The sequence below is a fragment of the Astatotilapia calliptera genome, chromosome 15 (assembly GCF_964374335.1).
Source record: "Astatotilapia calliptera chromosome 15, fAstCal68.1, whole genome shotgun sequence".
NCBI lineage: Eukaryota > Metazoa > Chordata > Actinopteri > Cichliformes > Cichlidae > Astatotilapia > Astatotilapia calliptera.
Genome location: NC_137436.1, coordinates 27,425,822 through 27,445,175, shown reverse-complemented (window position 1 = coordinate 27,445,175; position 19,354 = coordinate 27,425,822). Strand labels below are relative to the sequence as shown.

Below are 19,354 nucleotides of genomic sequence, written 5' to 3'. Positions count from 1 at the left end.
AGAAATGGACTGATTACATAAACTGGATAAAGACCATCACATTGATAATGAAAAACGATCAAATTGTAGAAACATGGTGACCCAACATGTTCTTTTTTCACTTTTTAAATTAATTTATTAATTTATTTCTTTATTTTATTTAATTTTGTTTTGTTTTGTTGTTACCTCTTATGTCATCTGTGTAATGTTTAAAGAAAAACAATAAAAAGAAAGTAGTAAAAAAAAAAGAAGAGGAGCTTAATAAGTAACACGGTCATTGTTAATACAGTTAAAACAGCAACTACAAAGCAAAACAAGGCAAGTTAGCATGTCAGCTATTAGTTTATTTATTCATTATCATGAAAAAGTAATTAACCATAACAGCTGGAGTCAAATAATCAGCCACACTGCTGGTGACAAATATAAACAAACAACATATATATATGAAAATAAACACAACATATAGACTTTTACTCATGTTAATATTATTAGTAAAGCATTAACACTTTATTGTTGCCCTCGTGGAACATTTGATATGTTTAAGATTTATTAATGATTACTGAATGATTTACAATTTTTGGCAGTTTGTAAAACAGCTTTTAACATTACTTGAACTAAAACCTTTAAATTTTTCTTAGATTCATAAAACTGTAACCATTAATTCACAAACTTCATAGTCTTTAAAAATAGTTAATCTTGAGATAAAATAGCATGTCAACAGAAAAGGGTTTAAAATGCAAAGATGTCCCCACATATTTATGTGCTGATATTAGGGATATTAGTGTGTGTGAATGTGAGCGTGAATGAATAGTGGTATTGTAAAGCGCTTTGAGGGGTCTCAAAAAGCGCTATATAAATGCAATCCATTATTATTATATTAGAGGTTAACAATCAGTGAGTTTGAAGTAAAGTGGTGAGGAGATAATCATGCAAAGCAAAATCACATCACAACATATCAATCCCAGAATATGTGATTCAAAGCAAACAAAAAAGAAACATCATCCACATTCAGCTTTCATACCACCGACTTGTAGTTTCTGCCTCTTCTAAACAGTCAAGCTCTACAGACTTGTTAGTACACAAAGGACTCAGAAACACAGAGGAGTCACTGGACCACAGTCCAAACCCAGGATACAGAGGTTCAGTGAATGTGGTGCTGAAGGTGTGGAGGTGGAACAGAGTGTCAGAAGAGACTCCGTAGAAGGACAGAGTGCCAGCAGGACAGTCCACATACACCCCTACTCTGTGAGAGACTGAGGAGGAGGAGAAGATGGGTGTTTCTCTATTGTTGTGCCAGAATGAGTAACCAAAAGCGTCAGAACACATCAGACTCCAGGACTGATCATTTCCCGCAAATTTGCATTCGGCACTGTTTCCTCTCCTTCTGATGCTTTTGTAACTCACTGATATAAAACTGCCTCCTTTCCACTCAACTTCCCAGTAAGAGCGACCAATCAGCCCATTTTTGCACAGAAGCTGTTTCCACCAGTCAAATCTGTCTGGATGATCAGGATAGGGCTGCTTGTTCTCCACAACGGTCACCTTCATGTTGTTGTCAGACAGTTTGAGTTTTTTATTTATTGAAGTCATGTCCACTTTTAATTCACAGAAATCTGATGGAGAGAGAAACACACAGCAGAGATACAGTTTATCATCTGACACATCTAGTGTCTGTTCTTTCATTATGTTCTGTCATTTTATTTATATAAAACTTAATATCACTGTCATCCCTCGCACATACAAGGTCTTAAATAATCAGGCCCCATATTATCTTAATGACGTTATAATGGATTGGATTTATATAGCGCTTTTCAAGGCACCCAAACCGCTTTACAATGCCACTATTCATTCACTCTCGCATTCACACACTGGTGGAGGCAAGCTACGGTTGTAGCCACAGCTGCCCTGGGGGAGACTGACAGAAGCAAGGCTGCCATATCGTGCCATTGGCCCCTCTGGCCAACAGTAAAGTGTCTTGCCCAGGGACACAATAACCAGGACAGAGAGCCGGCGACCTTCCGGTTACAGATGCGCTTCCTAACCCGGTGAGCCACGGTCGGTTATAGTACCATATCACCCTATTAGAGTACTTCGCTCTCACACTGCAGATTCACTTGTTGTTCCTAGAGTATTTAAAAGTAGGATGGGAGGGAGGGCCTTCAGTTTTCAGGCCCCTCTTCTGTGGAACCAGCTTCCAGTTTGGATTCAGGAGACATACACCTCACCAGCTCAGCGACTAGAGCCTGAACTTCAACAGGTAGCAGCCTCCATTCTACGTGTTTATGTTTTCTAGTATTCTATCAGTAGGCTCAGCGTGTGTGACTACTTTGTGTTCATACATAAATATTAAAAGAAAGCTTGTGTGCTCTCATCAGGATAGGGGTTTGTGTTGGGGTATGGTATTGTAGCTCATAGGTTTATACTATTAACAGGTAATGTGACGAGCATCCGCTTTCTGGGATTTCCTTACCTGGATTAATCCGATTATTAAGTGATGAATCCTACTTCCGGGCCTAAAGTAGTCTGCATTTAATATGGCTTTTGTGTTGTTAACATGTTTAATGCTTTGTATTTTCTTCTATTTAATCTCAAAAAGCTCCTAAAAAAAAAGTCAGTGATCACCGTTGACCTCCCTCGGCTTTTATTACCGCTAATCATTTATTTAAGCTCAGTTTTTAAAACCTTACGATGTAACTACAGCACAGCCCATGCATGTATATGAATGACTAACCTCGTATTGTGGATGGATTATCTCAGTTGTTCTCCTGGCTGAAGTTTGGTCCTTTTACAGCATCCTGCCATGCGATTACATTTGTTCCTGACCACTGAGAACACTCAAGTTAACTTTTATCGAGTGGAAAAAAAGTTAGCTTGTTTATATTTTGCTAACATAGCTGTGTCGCTAGCGGTCACGTAGCACATCATTATACACCAGCTAGCCAAACTTCAGTAACCCTACAAACGTCACTGCTGTTTAGTTTTCTGTCTTCATTTATGTTGGAAGTGATAACAGAGCTGTACATTTTAATTTGTTTCCAAACCGCCACAGTCAGGACATGCTATATTGTATTTAGATGGAAGCTAGCGAGCTAACTTCCTGCTGACTTCTAACTCCGTTAAATGTCATAAATTCCGTTTTCATGGATGCCTGGATGTTAAACTCAGTTGTTACACCTGGTAGAGCAGAACGCTGATCATTTCATTAAAGATGAAAGACTTTAGACAGTTTTTCAACTCTCAGTAATGCCACAGTGATCATTTGATATATGGACCTGCAGCAGAGTGTAGGCCCAGACACGGCTAGTGACGTCAGACTGAACGATCGGATGAGCACACATCAACTTATAGCACAGCGATAAAATTTGGATTTTGCTGATTTGTCATCATTTGTCAAACTTACACTTCCTCAAACCAGGTTTTAACCACTGCTGTCCACCATGGTCGAGCCTGGAGAAAGAAACACAGTAACAATGATTTTCTATTCAACATGAGATCTAACTGTTGCACATGAAGCACCAGAGTTTTCCCTGTTCTTCCAAGTTTGACCCAGTTACATTAGGTAGTTATCTTTTATTTGTTCCTTATATCTAATATTTGTAAGTACATTGTTGTTCTAAATCATCTAAGAAAATTATCAGTGTAAGCCAAGACTACTGACAGTGTTCAGTAATGCCTGTACTACTGGAGCACAAAATGGTTTTTTTTAATATGGACAGCAGCTATCCACCAATAATGCTGCTAAAACTGGGATGCTGCTAAAAGAATCCAAGTCCGCCCAGACTGGAATGTGTGCAAACCAGTTAAACCCTCCAATATGTGAAATATTGTCACTGGAAATTAAAATTTGGGTTTGTTCTAGCTAAAATTCAGAAATACCCAAAATGAGCTCTTCTTTATGATGATGCTCTGAGCAAAAACACATTAAATCAGCAAACAATTAGCCAAAATAGTACTAAATGAGTAGCCATGCCCTGTCCATACCTGAGTTTCCAGTGTGGATCCTTGAGTCCCTGCCTCACTTTCAATTTTCCTGGATGATTGTAGCGAAGGTCAAGCACTTTCAAGTGGGAATGATTTGAGCTCAGAGCTGACGTCAGGAAAGTACAACCTTCCTCTGTGATTAGGCAGCCTGACAGGCTGGAAGAAGAAAAATGCCACAAAATGCCACAAAATTCAAGACGTTAAAGGACAATCATACAATTAGAGAATAGAAGAATCAAACAGAACTCAGAACTGTCTGTAACTGTTGAATGACTGCCATCCTGACCTCAGAGTTTCCAGTTTACAATTTGGACTCATCAGACCAGCAGAAAGAAGTTTAACTCCTGAATCTTGCAGGTTGTTGTTACTCAGGTCTAGTTCTTCCAGAATACATGTTTCTGAGCTTAGAACCGAGGACAGAGCTTTGCAGGTTCTCTCTGACAGGTTACAACAACTCAACCTGAAAAACAACTAAAAATGAGCCGCTTTGTTCTATAAAAAGTTGTTGTTTTATTCATAAATCCACTTACAGGGCTTTCTTGGCGACTTTGACCACAGGCAGCAGCCCCAGAAGAGCCTCCTCTGATGCAGAGTATTTCTTCAGGTCAAACACATCCAGATCTTCTTCTGAACAAAGCAAGACAAATACCAGAGCTGACCACTGAGTAGGAAACAGTTTATCTGTGGAGAGACTTCCTGAACTGAGGAGCAGTTGGATCTCCTGCACTAGAGAACGATCATTCAGTTCATTCAGACAGTGGAACAGATTGATCATTTTTTCTGCAGACAGATTCTTTCTGAGCTTCTTCTTGATGTAGTGGACTGTTTCATGATTAGACTGTGAACTACTTCCTGTCTGTGTCAGAAGGACTCGTAGAGTGGTCTGATTGGTCTGCAGTGAAAGACCCAGGAGGAAGCGGAGGAACAAGTCCAGGTGACCATTTGGACTCTGTAAGGCCTTATCCACAGCACTCTGGTGGAGATCTTTCAGTTTAGGTTTGTCTTTAAATACTTTGGACATCTTAGATATTGTTTGCTGTTTCTCCAGTAGATTTACTCCAGAGTTGATGAAGGTCAGATGGACATGAAGAGCAGCCAAAAACTCCTGAACACTCAGATGGATGAAGCAGAACACATTCTCCTGATACAGTCCTCTCTCCTCTTTAAAGATCTGTGTGAACACTCCTGAGTACACTGAGTTTCCTCTGATATTGATGCCACACTCTGTCAGGTCTGATTCATAGAAGATCAGATTTCCTTTCTGCAGCTGATCAAAAGCCAGTTTTCCCAGAGACTTGATCATCTTCTTGCTCTCTGGACTCCAGTATGGATCTGTCTCAGTGCCTCCATTATATTTGATCTTCTTCACTTTGGCCTGGACCAACAGAAAGTAGATGTACATCTCAGTCAGGGTCTTGGGCAGCGGTCCTCCCTCTCTGGTTTTCAGCACATCCTCCAGAACTATAGCGGTGATCCAGCAGAAGACTGGAATGTGGCACATGATGTGGAGGCTTCGAGATATCTTGATGTGGGAGATGATCTTGTTGGCCTGCTTCTTATCTTTGAATCTCTTCCTGAAGTAGTCCTCCTTCTGTGGGTCAGTGAATCCATTGAGCTCTGTCACCATGCCAACATACTCAGGAGGGATCTGATTGACTGCTGCAGGTCGTGTGGTTATCCAGATGTGGGCAGATGGAAGGAGTTTCCCCCTGATGAGGTTTATCAGCAGCACATCTACTGAGGTGTGCTCTGTAACATCAGTCAGAATTGTAGTTTTGTGGAAGTCCAGAGGAAGTTGACACTCATCCAGACCATCAAAGATGAACACAACCTGGAAGTCTTCAAAGCTGCAGATTCCTGCTTCTTTGGTTTCAGTAAAGAAGTGATGAACAAGTTCCACCAAGCTGAACTTTTTCTCTTTCAGCACATTCAGCTCTCTGAAAGTGAATGGAAACATGAACTGAATGTCCTGGTTGGCTTTGTCTTCAGCCCAGTCCAGAGTGAACTTCTGTGTTAAGACTGTTTTCCCAATGCCAGCCACTCCCTTTGTCAGCACTGTTCTGATTGGTTTATCTTTAACAGATGAGGCTTTAAAGATGTCTTCTTGTCTGATTGTAGTTTCTGGTCTGTCTGGTTTCCTGGATGCTGTTTCAATTTGTCTGACCTCATATTCATCACTGACACCTGCAGTCCCTCCATCTGTGATGAAGAGCTCTGTGTAGATCTGATTCAGAAGGGTTGGGTTTCCTGTTTTAGCAATCTCCTCTAACACACACTGGAACTTCTTTTTCAGGTTAGACTTGAGTTCATGTTGGCACCCTGGAGCACAGGTCCCTGAAGGATCACAAAATCATGTTATTTTTACAATAAGTTAATGCGATCAGATAAATGAAAAATAAAGCAATAAAACAGCCTCTCAGGAGGAGTTAAATGGTGCAGATGTTTTGCATCATATTAAAGATGAGCTGAGGTTTGAAATACAAACTTCCAGAACTTCCACATCATGTCAAAGCTAATAAAAGATTCTTACTGCTCTGAAGATGGTCAGCCAGCTTCCTCTGCTTCATTCTCCTCAGGAATTGGAGTGTGATCTTCAGAAATGCTACTCTGCTACTCTTCCTTTGCTCTTCGTCCTCATTCTCCAACATCTCATCATTCTCCCTCAGACTCTCTAAGCATTTTGGGTAATCTGCACTCAAAACTTTCTGGATCTTCCTCAGCTCGGTCTTTACAAAATTGACCATTTTTATCTCCAGTAACTGAAAAAGGAAATAATAAGAACCTATAAGCTGATTGCTAAAACTGTTTAGTGTCCAATTAGCACACGAAATGCATCCTTCCATGTCATTGATACAGCATTAATTGGTCTCACCATGAATATGGCATCCAGGTCTGTTTGATGCTGAACGACAGACTGACCACTGGGAACCTCTGAGCTCTGCTGGGTAACCCTGTGAGAACATTCAGTTTTAGGAAGTGTACAGTAAAGGTGCACTCTGTATTTAATGTGAATGTTGGGTTTATGTTTTATTATTGTCATTTGTGCATAGAAATTTATAATCATTTATGCTTAGAAGTATATAAATGTTTGTAGATTGATAGAGGTTTGATCCTTAGCAGTCTGTAAAGACTCTGTGTGCCTTCCAGAGTGTTCTGGCATGCACACACACACCCTAAGGTCATGAGAGAGGTCATAGCTTCTCTTTCTGATTTATACTATATGAGGACACCTACTCTGTATCTGCTTAAGTATAAGAGCCCTTTGTTTAGGTGGACCACTGCGCTCCTAGCACCAGCTTTGGGGAGTCGTTCACAGGGTCACATCTTGACTATGGGCTCAAATTGTGGCCATAAATATTTTGTACTTGTAAATCAGTTTTGTACTTGTAAATCAGGATTTGTATGTGTAAAAAGAATTTATGTGTGTGTAAAAAAAATTTGTATGTGTAAAAAGAATTTGTGTGTGTAAAAAAGATTTGTATGTGTAAAATGAACTTGTGTGTATGTAAAAAAGATTTGTGTGTGGACTTCGCCAAAAAATACGTGTGAAACTCTGCACTCAAGTTTCAAGTTACAAGTATAAATTCTGACCCCATTTTTCTTCCTTTCAGCTGATTGGCCAATGTCATGTTAATCACAAACTTAACTATCCAATCAGAGAATAGATGGGTTTGGCTGTCGGAGGGGAGCTTTTTTGAACCACAGGTCCTTGAAGGGTAATACAGTTTGAAGCTGGAGGATCTCTATATAAATATCCGATAGAAGCTAGGTCCCCTAACTTTCAGTAGCTGTTGAAAGGATAAATTTGTGGTATATCAGTGGTTAGAAATACCATTATTACTTTAGGATTAGTTTAACACAAAGTCAGGGCTGACCCGGGAGCATTGCTGTGAGTCACAGTGCGCAGCATAAAGCTCCTTTCACATTGGACGCAGCATGTGCTGCTAATGCTAACTGCTAACTAAAAGCCAAGGATCCAGAATTTGTTGTGCTGGCTGCTGAGCTCTGTGGGTTTTTGCGGCATCTGTACTAGATGCACCTGCTCCTTGTCGTTTCTATCTTTGACTTTATGTCCTCTACAAGCGTTTCTGTTTTTTTTGCTGGTTCTTCAAATGTTCAATAAAAACATGTATGCTCATTCATAACGAAGAAAGCTTTGTAACTATCCCCACTAGTGGAGACTGTGTCATTTCCACAACACTGCCCCCCGAGGTCCACAGCACTGTTGAAAAGTCTCTGGAGGTCCCTGTATTAAGCACATAAATCTGTGACACAAAAATCACAAAACTCGGACCACCACAGACTGTTTCCCTTCCTGATGATGAAGGAAAACGCTGGGCTGGCATGTAAAAGGGCATTTATTTCCTTCAAGGACCTGAAGCTCCATAAAGCACCCCTCCAATAGCCAAACCCATCTGTTCTCTGATTGGATAGTTAAATTTGTGATTGACATGACATTGGCCAATCAGCTGAAAGGAAGAAAAATAGGGTCAAAATTCATACTTGTAACTTGAAACTTGAGTGCAGAGTTTCACACGTATTTTTTGGCGAAGTCCACACACAAATCTTTTTTACATACATACAAATTCTTTTTACACATACAAATCCTGACTTACAAGTACAAAATATTTATGACCACAATTTGAGCCCATACTTGACCCCCCCTCACACACACACGCGCATGCCTATACATACACACAGACATGGTACTCGTTGTTCACATGTATGCCTGTGTAAAACTTCATATGTTAATGAACTTATGCATAGTCATGTAACTGTAATAAAGAGCAGTGTTACGAGGGGGCAGACGAGAGCAACTGGGTCAAGCGAAGGAACGACGCTCGTCACAGTTCTCTCCCTCGTGCATGAGTAAGACAAAGAACTTTGGTGAGTTGCGTCTTGCTTTTGCTGTTGTAGTAGAATTGTCTCGTTCCAGCAGTAGGTCTGTGCTAGACAGACCCAACAGTGAATATCATGGCTGTATGTGATTATGCTGAAGAACAACGTTTGCATGCTGTTTGCTCCTCCAGGTGGCATCACTGTGGGCAGGTGACCAACTGCCCTTGTTTTCACCTACTTCTGATCCAAACTCTGATCACAGACGCTGAGAGCAGTGATACATCCATGGAGCTGGATGTGAACAGGCTGTGTCAGAAAGTCTCCTTATATTTCAGCTGCATTGTTATAACAGTAGTGGTAATTAATACATCAATAAATTTTCCTAAGGGCATTTTTCCATAAGTGCCTGGGAGTAGCGTTTTCCAGCAGTGAGCTTTCCTGTGCAAACGTGAGTCAGACCGTTTTGGGTCCCTAGGTTGACCAGTGTAAGTTTTTTTTTTTTTTTAAATTTGCCCCTGCAAAAAAAATAACGATCAATCAAAATGAATGTTGGTGCCAATCTTTGGACCATCTAAAGGCCTAATTATAATAACAATCAAATATTACTTAAGTCTTTTGTTTTTTTCGGCTAAAAAAATGGTGCGCTCATGTAAAGAAACTGGGATTTAAAGGGTTAAAACCCCCGAAATATAATTAAAACTTGATATGAATATTTTAGGCAGAAGTAGTTTTAAAAGACTGACTCATTTAAAGTGGAAAAAAATATTAATATATAACATTTTTATCGCACTTTTTGGGGCAGGACCATTTTGGGTCCCTTGGGTGACCAGTGTAAGTTTTTTAAATGATGACACAAGGGAGGGTTTTACATTAGGAGTAGCACATTATAGGTTAGGACAACAGAACAAAAACAAGACAACAGAACAACAAAAATACAGAGGCAGGTACATGATATGGAGTGTGTTTGGAGATTTGATTGATATTGGTAGACGCATGTAACTTACCACCGTAGCCTTTGATACTGGTCGGATTTGTGTATAGCAGTTAGATTATTTGGCCACTAGAGGGCTCTGTTGAACACCTAATTGCTGATCTTTACTAATTTTGAGATATTAGGCCTTTTCTGTTGTTTTGGATATGCAGATATTCCTGCTTTCTACCTGTTTAAAATGGCACTGTGAGATTTTCCTAAGCCAGAGCATTTATTTAATCATTTATGTTGTAATTCATTATTGGTGTGTGATGTTGAAAAGCAATGATTGTTATTCTCCCTGTTTTCTTGTTATTTAAAACCACACACATACGCACTCCCATACTCTCATTGAGTATACCAATTGGTGTACTACTGGCCTGCTGTTAATGTTCATTAAAGTATCTGGAAAGCACTCCCTGAGCCCACTCTCTGACTGGTCCCTCAGTCTTTGTCCTGAGGGAGCTATCACATCAGCATCTCAGAGATAACTCTCTAACAGGCTGTCTGTGACATGTTGTTTGGTAAACTGAGTAGCTTATGTCATTTCTGTGGAGGTGAGGTAGCTATATACATTGTTGTAATTTTTTTTTAACTTGAACTTTAATTGTTCTAGTTATACAGCATAAAGAGGACATAGTGTATTACACACTCACAAGGTAACTCACATTTCTCCAGATGATGCTTGGCCATTAAAAGCCAAAGCTGAGTGCACAGACATTGAGCTGGTTACAGGAGAGACTGCTGTTTGCTGCTGGAGCCTGACAGAAACAAAACCAGAATCAGACTGTAGATATTTGTCACACATCCTGAGTTTTGTGGCATTTTGTATGTTTTAGTTGTTGAGTATTTTTGTTCCAGCAAAAAAAAAGCTGTGTCTTTTCAGTACAACTCTCAACTCTTCAATCTCTGGCTGTGTGTGGGTCTACCTGGCACACAGCCAGAGATGACAACTGACATTTCAAAATAAATCATTACATCAAGTAGAAACTTGAAGAGTAGGTACTTAGGTTTAAAAGATACTTGTAAATCTAGGTTAATTCAGACAGTTGGTAGTTATTAGTTCAGTATTTTGTGTAAGCTCATCTAAAGGGAGGACCCGGATTTGCAGCCGTGCAGCTGCAGTGTAGCCTGTCATTCAGCCTGTGTACTGAAGGACCTGTTCTGTCCAGTCAACATACACTGTTAGATCGGCATACACTTTGATTTTATGAGCTGTATGAAACCCTGACTTGTCGTCTCTACGCTGAGATGACGGAGCGCCCCGGCTGTCAGACTTTAGTCTTTCCAGTATGTAATCCTCTCTTCTCACTTGCTTCCCAGTTACCCAGTTCAGTTCAAAATTGGTCAATTACCTGTGCCTCCTCTGCAATCAGCTCAACACTGTGGAAACAAAGACCTGGCTGCCCACCTTCAGCTCCTCCAACATGATCATCATCCACTCTAGCAAGTAAGGCCTCAGAGAGCTTTAACTGTCTGCCTTCACAAATCATCATAATCAGCTGGACAGTCCTAATAATCTGATTCTTTCCTCCTGAGTTTGCCTAATGGAAAAGACCCTGGTTCTACAGGGTTAGGGTTCAATTGAAATATATTTACACAGCGCCAAATCACAACAACACCTACCTCAAAGGACAAAGGCAGGACAAAGACATGCTGTGGAAGAGAGCCAGAGATTAATAATAGCTAATGATTAATTATTGTCAATGAGCTAATGCTTTGTCAGAATAAACTCTTATCTGTGGTCTGAGTACGATCTTTGGGTCACTGACAAACTTACTCTGTTTCAGACCAAGGCAAAGAGTGTCCACTCATGAGGGACACACCCCTGGGTCCAGGTCCAGGTTTTGTTTCTGGTCCAGGTTCAGGTCCAGCTTCTGTTTCTGTTTCTGGTTCAGGATATTTAGATCTGTTCTGTTGCTGTGTACTTTAATACACACACACACACGCATGTGCGCGCGCACGCACACACACACACACACACACAAACACACACACACACACACACACACACACACACACACACACACACACAGCTTTGAGTCCGGATAATGATGGAGCAGTGATGTGAGTACTGAGTTGTGACCTGGAGAAGCTTTTGCCACTGTGGCCCCTAGACTGTGGAACTCTCTCCCCCAAACCTTAAGAACTCTGGACTCAGTAGCTGTTTTTAAAAAACAACTCAAAACTCACCTTTTAAAAAAGCTTTTGGTTAATTTTTGCCTGTTTTATATTGTCTGTTTTACTTTTTTATGACTTTTTATCTTATGTGGAGCACTTTGTGACTCTGTCTAGAAAGGTGCTATATAAATAAAATTTTATATTTTATATTATTATTTTCCAGGTCGTTTCCAGGACATGTGGAACAAAAAGGCCTTCAGTGCATCCAAGTCTGTTATAAGACAACTCAACTCTGAGAATTTATTCTTAGAAAATAAGTTTAAGCTGCTCTAAAGTGTCAAACCAGTTCAGACATTCCCGGCATTTTTCACCACTGACTCAAACTCAGACTACAGTCCACAACAACCACCACCAAAATACACACCCCTGATTCTGAAATCAGTGTTCTCAGATTCAGATTCTTCACTGGATTAATACTGACGAGCCCACACAGCCAGTCAGCATTAGGAAGCACTCGTGCCGTACAGTGAGAGTGATCCACAGACGTGTTCACATTTCTCTGGAAGGATTCTCACCTGCTGAACTCACCTCAGGTCAGCTTCCAGGCACTTCACAGCTTCCTGTGTGGACAAAACATCAGGGGAGAAGCAGCTGCTTGTTCTCCTCGTCAGTCCTGGAGTCTGTGAGTGTTTGATCTTAACACAGTGTCACATGCTCATAACCTCAGAGAGACATCAGATGTCAAAACCAGTCTAACCTGTGAGGAAAGACCCGGTCAGTGTCAGAGAGCACACACATCAGATGATGTAAGTCAGTGGTCTCTCCAGCAGATGGAGCTAACTGATGATCTGATGAGTTTTGATGGAGCAGCAGCAGTTTGGATTCACAAGTAGAAATATTCTGCGGAAATAGCCAGTCAGCATCAGAGTAAAGTGACAGGTAGTCAGAGAGGGTGAGGACCACAGTCAACATTTCCTCTTCTTTACTTTCTCCAGTGTATGCTCCAGTGAGCATCTAGACTGGATTAAATACATTTTAGACATGAAGTTGAAAGATGTCATGGACTAACTCACCACTAGAGGTCTCTCTGTCTCCCTGTATGACTAACATGATGAGGGCCTCTAAAGTGTGAACCTCGCCCTGTGACAGACTGTCCAAGACAGTCATAGCAGAAAAAAGTTATATTTTTTACTGTAACAATCACAAACTACACACTCCAAACACGCTAAATGTCACAAATCTCTCACATCTCAGAACTCGCTCTCTCTCTTTTTTCTGCTCTCTTTCTTTCTCTCTTTCTTTCTCTCTCACACACTCCTAAAACTTCCCCCTCTTCCTAAACAACCAAATGTCATGTTGCCATATCATTTTTTGATTGGTCGACGTGGTACATATTTCCACCAACACAAAAGGGGTATTTTTTGTTTTGTTTTTTTTAATTTTTTGGTCATGAGCAGAGAGTGCTTGCTTGCTCTGTCCTTAGACAGTAAACGTGACGAAAGTATTCAGGAAAAAACACACGTATATATTGTTTATCATTGTTTATCTGGTTTTACGTGGCCTATCAACACAATTTAAAAGCTGGTATATAGCACCTTGTTGCTTTGTCATCTTGAAGTGGCAATCGTGGCTCAAGAGTTGGCCTTGTAATCGGAAGGTTGCTGGTTCAAGCCCCGGCTTGGACAGTCTCGGTCGTTGTGTCCTTGGGCGAGACACTTCCCTCGTTGCCTACTGGTGGTGGTCAGAGGGCCCGGTGGCGCCAGTGTCCGGCAGCCTCGCCTCTGTCAGTGCTCCCCAGGGTGGCTGTGGCTACAATGCAGCTTGCCATCACCAGTGTGTGAATGTGTGCGTGAATGGGTGGATGACCGGATGTGTAAAGCGCTTTGGGGACCTTAGGGACTAATAAAGCACTATATAAATACAGGCCATTTACCATGTGATTGGTTTACCACGACTACTTTATTCTTCCTCAGCCAAACAGCAGCACTCATGTGATTGTTTTGCCCCCTAGCTCCAGGTGTTGTGCGCGCAGCTACTTAAAGCTGTAGCGCTCAGATTACTTACGTAGACAGCTAATTCCGTACAACTGATATAACGTGCGGTAAGCTGAACACAGCTTCAACCGTCTGTTTGTTGAAAAATAGTAACGCAACGGCACCACATTTTTTTGTTAGTGGCGGTAACGGCGTTGTAGCGATAGAAATAGTAATTAGTTAGGTTACTGAAAAAAGTAACACCATTAGTAACGCCATTACTTATAACGCCATTACTCCCATCATTGGGAGGGACGTTTCCTGCCGGATACACAATGGAAGAGTGGCAGAAGTGACAATTTGTGTGCCAGGCAGGACTGTCAATTGAGGACATATAAGATTTATACCTACAGGCAGTGGCGGTCCTAGCCTGTTTGGCGCCCTGGGTGAACACTCCCTGTGGAGCTCCTGATGGCTTTGAACTTTTCTTGTCCATCTTCCATTGGTTTTCATTTTGCACTCCAGTATGAACACCCATCCCCTAACGCGAGGTTGACCACAACATAACCTAATAAGCCTACACCTTAGTTCACAGATATGCATTGTCTAGGGTTTATTTCTGGGATTTCGCACAACCCAGGATTCAAATCATGACTACATAATGGATTTGGATTTACAACATTATGAATGAAATGTTCAAGTTCAAGTTCAAATTTTATTCGCCACATGCAGTGGCAGGTTGCCCTGCAGTGGAATGAAATGTGCTCTATTTGGAAGCAGCCACCCCCCCCCCCCCCCCCCGCCCCCCTCGTCTTTCAACAGGTTGTGTGTGAGACTTTAAATCATCAAACTGTAAAATCTAAATTTTAAATTGTTATTGATCCCTTGTGTATATTTTTTTCTTACTCTTCTTATATTTATTGTTTGTTTACTTGCATTGCTGTAACTGGAGCCCTGTCGTCTTGTCTCTCTATATACTGTACTGTATGTAGCGGAGATGACAATAAAGTGCAGGTGCACCAAGGGCTCTCGCGCTCACTTTTCGCATACAGAATTTAGAAAAAACATCAGTGCAAATTTTAAGTCTGTATCATTATGTCTGGTGTTTTCGTGTTTGTTGGCTTGTTTTTATTTTCTTTTATTTTGTGAGTTGGTTATTAAATGCTGCTCCAGCCAGCCAGAAAATCACCCGCAACCCCGCCCTCTCCTCCCTGTGCCGCAAGCAGCAGGCACACCTCGCAAACGAGGGCGCCCTTACTCCCTGCAAATGCGCGATAGACATTCCCAAAATGTGCTGGCTGACGTCGGGGCAGGTTGAGTACGAGCAAATTATTATTATTTTTTGCCAATGCCCGTGATGCCGCCCCCCACCAGTCCAAGTCCAAGTCCAAGTTCAACTTTATTGTCACTTCAACCATATACAGTTCAAAAATACACAGTGAGGCGAAACAACGTTCCTCCAGGAACCAAGGTGCTACAAGACAAGTTAGTGCAAAAAAAATAATAATATATAATATATCTAGTAATAATATTGTGCAAAAGAGCATTTACAGGTTGGTGTGTGCGATGGTTTGGTGGTGTAGGTCAGTGTGTTTGCCGCCCCGGGCAACCGCCCGTGTCGCCCATATCAAAAACCGCTACTTCCTACAGGACTGTTTAATTTTGCTAAACCGGGTGAATGAAAACTCTCTCAGTTGAACACAGGAAACATATGCACATGCACACACACACACACACACATATACAGACACTGACATACATTCCCCTCAAACTCCTACCAGGAGCTCAGTCCGAGTAGAGTTGTCTTCTCCTCCACCACCTACTGTGCTGTACATTGTTTTTCTTTACGGTACCTGTTCTGACCTGTCTCCCTGATGTGATGTTTGTGTAACATATGTATGGTCAGAAGAGGTCCAGTTTCGCTGCAGGCAACTGCAAGTGACAAATAAAGCTTCATCGTCATCATAAGCTAGCTGGCATTAGCTCATAGCTTAGTTCTCACTAAAATGGCAGCAGCCAAATGCTAACCCTGAGGCTTTTAAATGCATAATCTACACCTGCGTGCTGGCTTCAGTGTGCAGGTGTGACCATATAGCAGTGACTTCGTTTACCTCCACTACCTGTGACGTGCTGACTGGATTATGTTGGTGTAAATCTTGTGAATAAATAAATTAAGCCGAGCAGAATGAGACATCGGAACTTTAATTGATCTGGAAACGATGACACAGCATCAGCCAGCATGAAGCATCCACCGAATGGCTGCTGTTTCATAAAAAGTGCTTGAAGCTGGAACTTGAAGCCCTACGCTCACAGTAAGAACACTTTACTGACAGACTGGTTCCTCAAAATCTGCATCCTGGATGGAGACGTTCCCTGACACATCAAAGTTCAGGTTGTTCCAGTTGAGGAGGTTTCCCGGAGAGAAGGAGCCCTGATTCATGTAGGACCTGAGGTCGCACGCAGACACCACCCGGTCCCACATGTGCAGGTCGGTAATGTCACCTTCAAACGAGTCATTCCTGTCGAACCCACCTCCGTACGCATCCTGCTCCTGACCGACAATGATGCTCAGATCACCATTGACCAGATAGTTCTGTCCCACCAACTTCTGTGAGGTTCGAAGTCCGTTCAGCCACAGCTGGGTCAGCCCGGTCCGAGAGTCCCAGGTCCAACAGACCGAGTTCCAGTCCATCCTGTTGGTGGGTAGCTTTGTGAAGATGTAGGTGTCGTCGCCCGCGTGGACCTTGTAGGACCCCTCAGCGTCTTTATTTAGCATCAGAGCATTTGAGTGGTCTCGGGTGGCCAAAGAGAAGAGTCCCTGCATCCGGTTCAGCTGGGAGAAGAAGCGAAGGCATACAGTCATGACAGTGATCAAGCGGGTGTTAGCACGAAGAGCAACGCGGGGCTGGTTTATGCCTTTGGGGTCGCTGGGAAATGTGAACTGTTTCCCCGACAGATCTGCAGGAAAAAAGACAAGGAGACAGGATGACCTCACAGAGCTCCTGGTTATCTAGAGCAGCTCTGTGATGAAAAAACTTGTGAGCCTTACCACTAAAATAAACGTAAAACAGCAGCAACAACAACAGCATAAATACATGAAAACAGTTCAGTGGGGAAAAAAAACAGCTCCACAAGCTGACACAAACAAAAGAATTCAAAAGAAACGAGAGAGTGGAATAAACTCAACAAGCAGAAGCTGTGAACTAATCAGATGTCTCTTAGAGCTGAAATCAGTCTGAACTCAGATCAGTGAAACTGAGACATGTTTTAAAGATCACGATCGAGGAGCATGATTTAATGATGTCACTCACGGTCATTTGGCCGTTTCTTACCTTGAACCTCACTCCTTCCGACAGTCCAGAGAAGGATGAAGAGCAGCATCGATGATGACTCCATGATGATGATGATGAGAAACAAGAGGTGTCTCAGTGTCTTTTACACCTGCTTAGAAAATAAAAGGCTCGTTTAAATGATGCAGTTACTGTTTTTACAGAGATATCACTGCTTCTCTGACAGCTGAAGAGTCGGTGCTTTATCCAATAACAAGGCGTAATTAACAATAACACACTGAATACTGCAGCAATGGTGTTTCTCTTTGTCCTTGTCTCCTTTGAACAAAAACAGTCTGACAGGAGAAATGATGATTCTCATTCTTATTCCTGTGTGGTTGTTTTGTTTCCAACCAACTAACCTTGTTTCATCTTCCAATCACAGCCAACCATACAAGTCTCCCATACTCAGCAACTTTTTCACTTTTTCTGGAGAAAGCAGAAGGGTGAGACTTCCTGTTTTTGTGATTTCTAAATGTTGGACTACTTTCCTGAAATGTTTGAGGAGTCAGCAGTTTTTGTGTTGTTTCTTCATATCTGTGCAGCACAATACAGGATGTTACAGGCCGATACTTTAAAGACAACCTCACAAACACATGAGCTGTTGCTCAGGAGGAAGAGCAGGCTGTCTATTGTGAGATTATTCTGTTATTATATGTTATCTTATATCTGTAATTGAAGTAGTTGAATTAGGATACTGCTGTAGGTCATATTATACTTCTTAGTATAGAGTGTGTGATCAGTATGTAGTTTTAGTTTGCATTATACTTCTGACTTAAAAGAGTGTGAAAAATCATTAGATCTATTGGATTGACCTGTATTATTCGACACTGTTGAATGTGTTACACTGTTTTCTTGACATTTCATACTGCTGAATCATGAAGAGAATTTTGTGTGCAGAGGACCTTGTACCGATAATAGAAGAGACAGACCACATTCCATACCCCCACCTTTACAGAGAGCAGAAAAATCAGGAGCCGAGGTCATAACTTAGGCGCCGTGTGAGAGAAAGAATGTGAATGTTTAGGCTTTTACGACTAGGTGGGGGCCACTAGAGGCTATAAGGAGCTGAGTAACCCGTCACCATTTTGAGATTTGCTGTGACCCTCTTCATGCATCTCTCCCCATCATGATGGCTTGTGCTCATAAGTGTTGAATTGTATGGGAATAAAGAATTGTTGATTGAGCATTTATACACCGAGTAGTGTCCTTCCTTCAGCCCAAAGATTAAAAGGATTGGGAGTTTTTAACACTATCAGTCAGTGCGTCGGTGGATCGACATTTACAGTAAACAGCTTTAGTGAAGGTTACAAATGATCTTCTTATTAGTGATGTGTCGGTCGCGAACGAAATGGCTCTTAGAGCCGGATCTTTGACGTGAACGACGCGAGCCGGCTCCTTATCGTGAGCTGTGGGGTTTTTTTTTTCTTTCTTTCTCTCACCCTCTCTCTCGCACTTTTTTTCCACTTCACTCCGCATGCGAGCCTTGTGCTTTGCGCTGGGAAGAGGGGGGAGGGGCGGTAGTTACACTCAGTAGCACAGGAACAGAGCAGGAGGGAGAGTGTCATGATCCAAGCAGCCAGGAACACACAGGCACAAATGTAATCTTCAAAAAAATGGGTTTTATTATACCCCCAAAAAGGACAAGATGATTACAAAAATTCAAAATAACAAAAAATAAAGTTTTTAAGAACCAAGTGGGCCCATAAAAGAGGTTAACTTAACAGAACGCTACTCCAAAGTCACTTAACAAAAACATAACTCAACAAACTGACCTGCCCAAATGAGAAACAGCTCCAGTTATACAGCAAATGAATAAACCATTATATACACCAAAGGTGAAAACTAAAGAGATAACAGCTAACCATCATTCAAGAAGAACCCCATTCCCCCTGCATGATCATAATAGATGGTCCAGTCCACTTTATTGGCTTCTGCATTTAAACCAGCTCTACCCTCAGCCTCCTCTTTCAGCCAAACCAGGAAGGACTGGAGCGGAGGTCAGGTAACTAAGTATCTCAGTTGTGTGGTTGCATGCATCCATCACAGAGAGACAGAGAAAGAGAGCCAGGGACAACAACGTCACATTAGAAAGGTATAGTAATCATCCACATCTATTTTCAGTTGCAGATGATAAAGGATTCAGAAAGTTTATTCATGCA

At 41.7% G+C, this 19,354-nt stretch overlaps 2 protein-coding genes across 5 annotated transcripts; both read right to left on the bottom strand.

Annotated features, from left to right (window-relative positions):
* Positions 1-302: 302 nt before the first annotated feature.
* LOC113037471 (NLR family CARD domain-containing protein 3-like) lies at positions 303-12,585 on the bottom strand. 3 transcript variants are annotated; one of them, XM_080289494.1, is made up of 12 exons: positions 12,479-12,585; positions 11,550-11,696; positions 11,396-11,425; positions 10,438-10,530; positions 6,833-6,911; positions 6,491-6,719; positions 4,491-6,294; positions 4,247-4,420; positions 3,961-4,116; positions 3,380-3,426; positions 2,711-2,804; positions 1,453-1,592 (listed from the first exon to the last, which is right to left on the bottom strand). In XM_080289494.1, exons 2-11 carry the CDS (start codon positions 11,582-11,584, stop codon positions 2,728-2,730), a joined length of 2,724 nt encoding a protein of 907 aa, XP_080145620.1. In that variant the 5' UTR covers positions 11,585-11,696; positions 12,479-12,585; the 3' UTR covers positions 1,453-1,592; positions 2,711-2,727. The 3 variants fall into 3 exon arrangements, with proteins under 3 accessions (XP_026050372.1, XP_080145619.1, XP_080145620.1); XM_026194587.2 differs by lacking the exon at positions 2,711-2,804 and having other exon boundaries at positions 303-1,592; XM_080289493.1 differs by lacking the exons at positions 2,711-2,804; positions 4,247-4,420 and having other exon boundaries at positions 303-1,592.
* A 3,459-nt stretch (positions 12,586-16,044) lies between these two features.
* On the bottom strand, positions 16,045-17,618 carry LOC113037489 (C-reactive protein-like). 2 transcript variants are annotated; one of them, XM_026194631.2, is made up of 3 exons: positions 17,555-17,618; positions 17,196-17,304; positions 16,045-16,821 (listed from the first exon to the last, which is right to left on the bottom strand). In XM_026194631.2, exons 2-3 carry the CDS (start codon positions 17,257-17,259, stop codon positions 16,187-16,189), a joined length of 699 nt encoding a protein of 232 aa, XP_026050416.1. In that variant the 5' UTR covers positions 17,260-17,304; positions 17,555-17,618; the 3' UTR covers positions 16,045-16,186. The 2 variants fall into 2 exon arrangements, with proteins under 2 accessions (XP_026050416.1, XP_026050418.1); XM_026194633.2 differs by having other exon boundaries at positions 17,432-17,557.
* Between the last annotated feature and the right edge of the window lie 1,736 nt (positions 17,619-19,354).

What these genes read in the sequence shown, in the direction of transcription:
- LOC113037471 (XM_026194587.2), bottom strand. Translation starts at nt 11,584, where the DNA reads ATGAGTGGACACTCTTTGCCTTGGTCTGAAACAGA. An exon ending in ACCTGGATGCCATATTCATG is followed by an intron (nt 6,720 to 6,832) that starts GTGAGACCAATT and finishes TTCCTTTTTCAG; the next exon opens with TTACTGGAGATAAAAATGGT. An exon ending in GGCTGACCATCTTCAGAGCA is followed by an intron (nt 6,295 to 6,490) that starts GTAAGAATCTTT and finishes GTGATCCTTCAG; the next exon opens with GGACCTGTGCTCCAGGGTGC.
- LOC113037489 (XM_026194631.2), bottom strand. Translation starts at nt 17,259, where the DNA reads ATGGAGTCATCATCGATGCTGCTCTTCATCCTTCTCTGGACTGTCGGA. An exon ending in CGGAAGGAGTGAGGTTCAAG is followed by an intron (nt 16,822 to 17,195) that starts GTAAGAAACGGC and finishes TTTTTCCTGCAG; the next exon opens with ATCTGTCGGGGAAACAGTTC.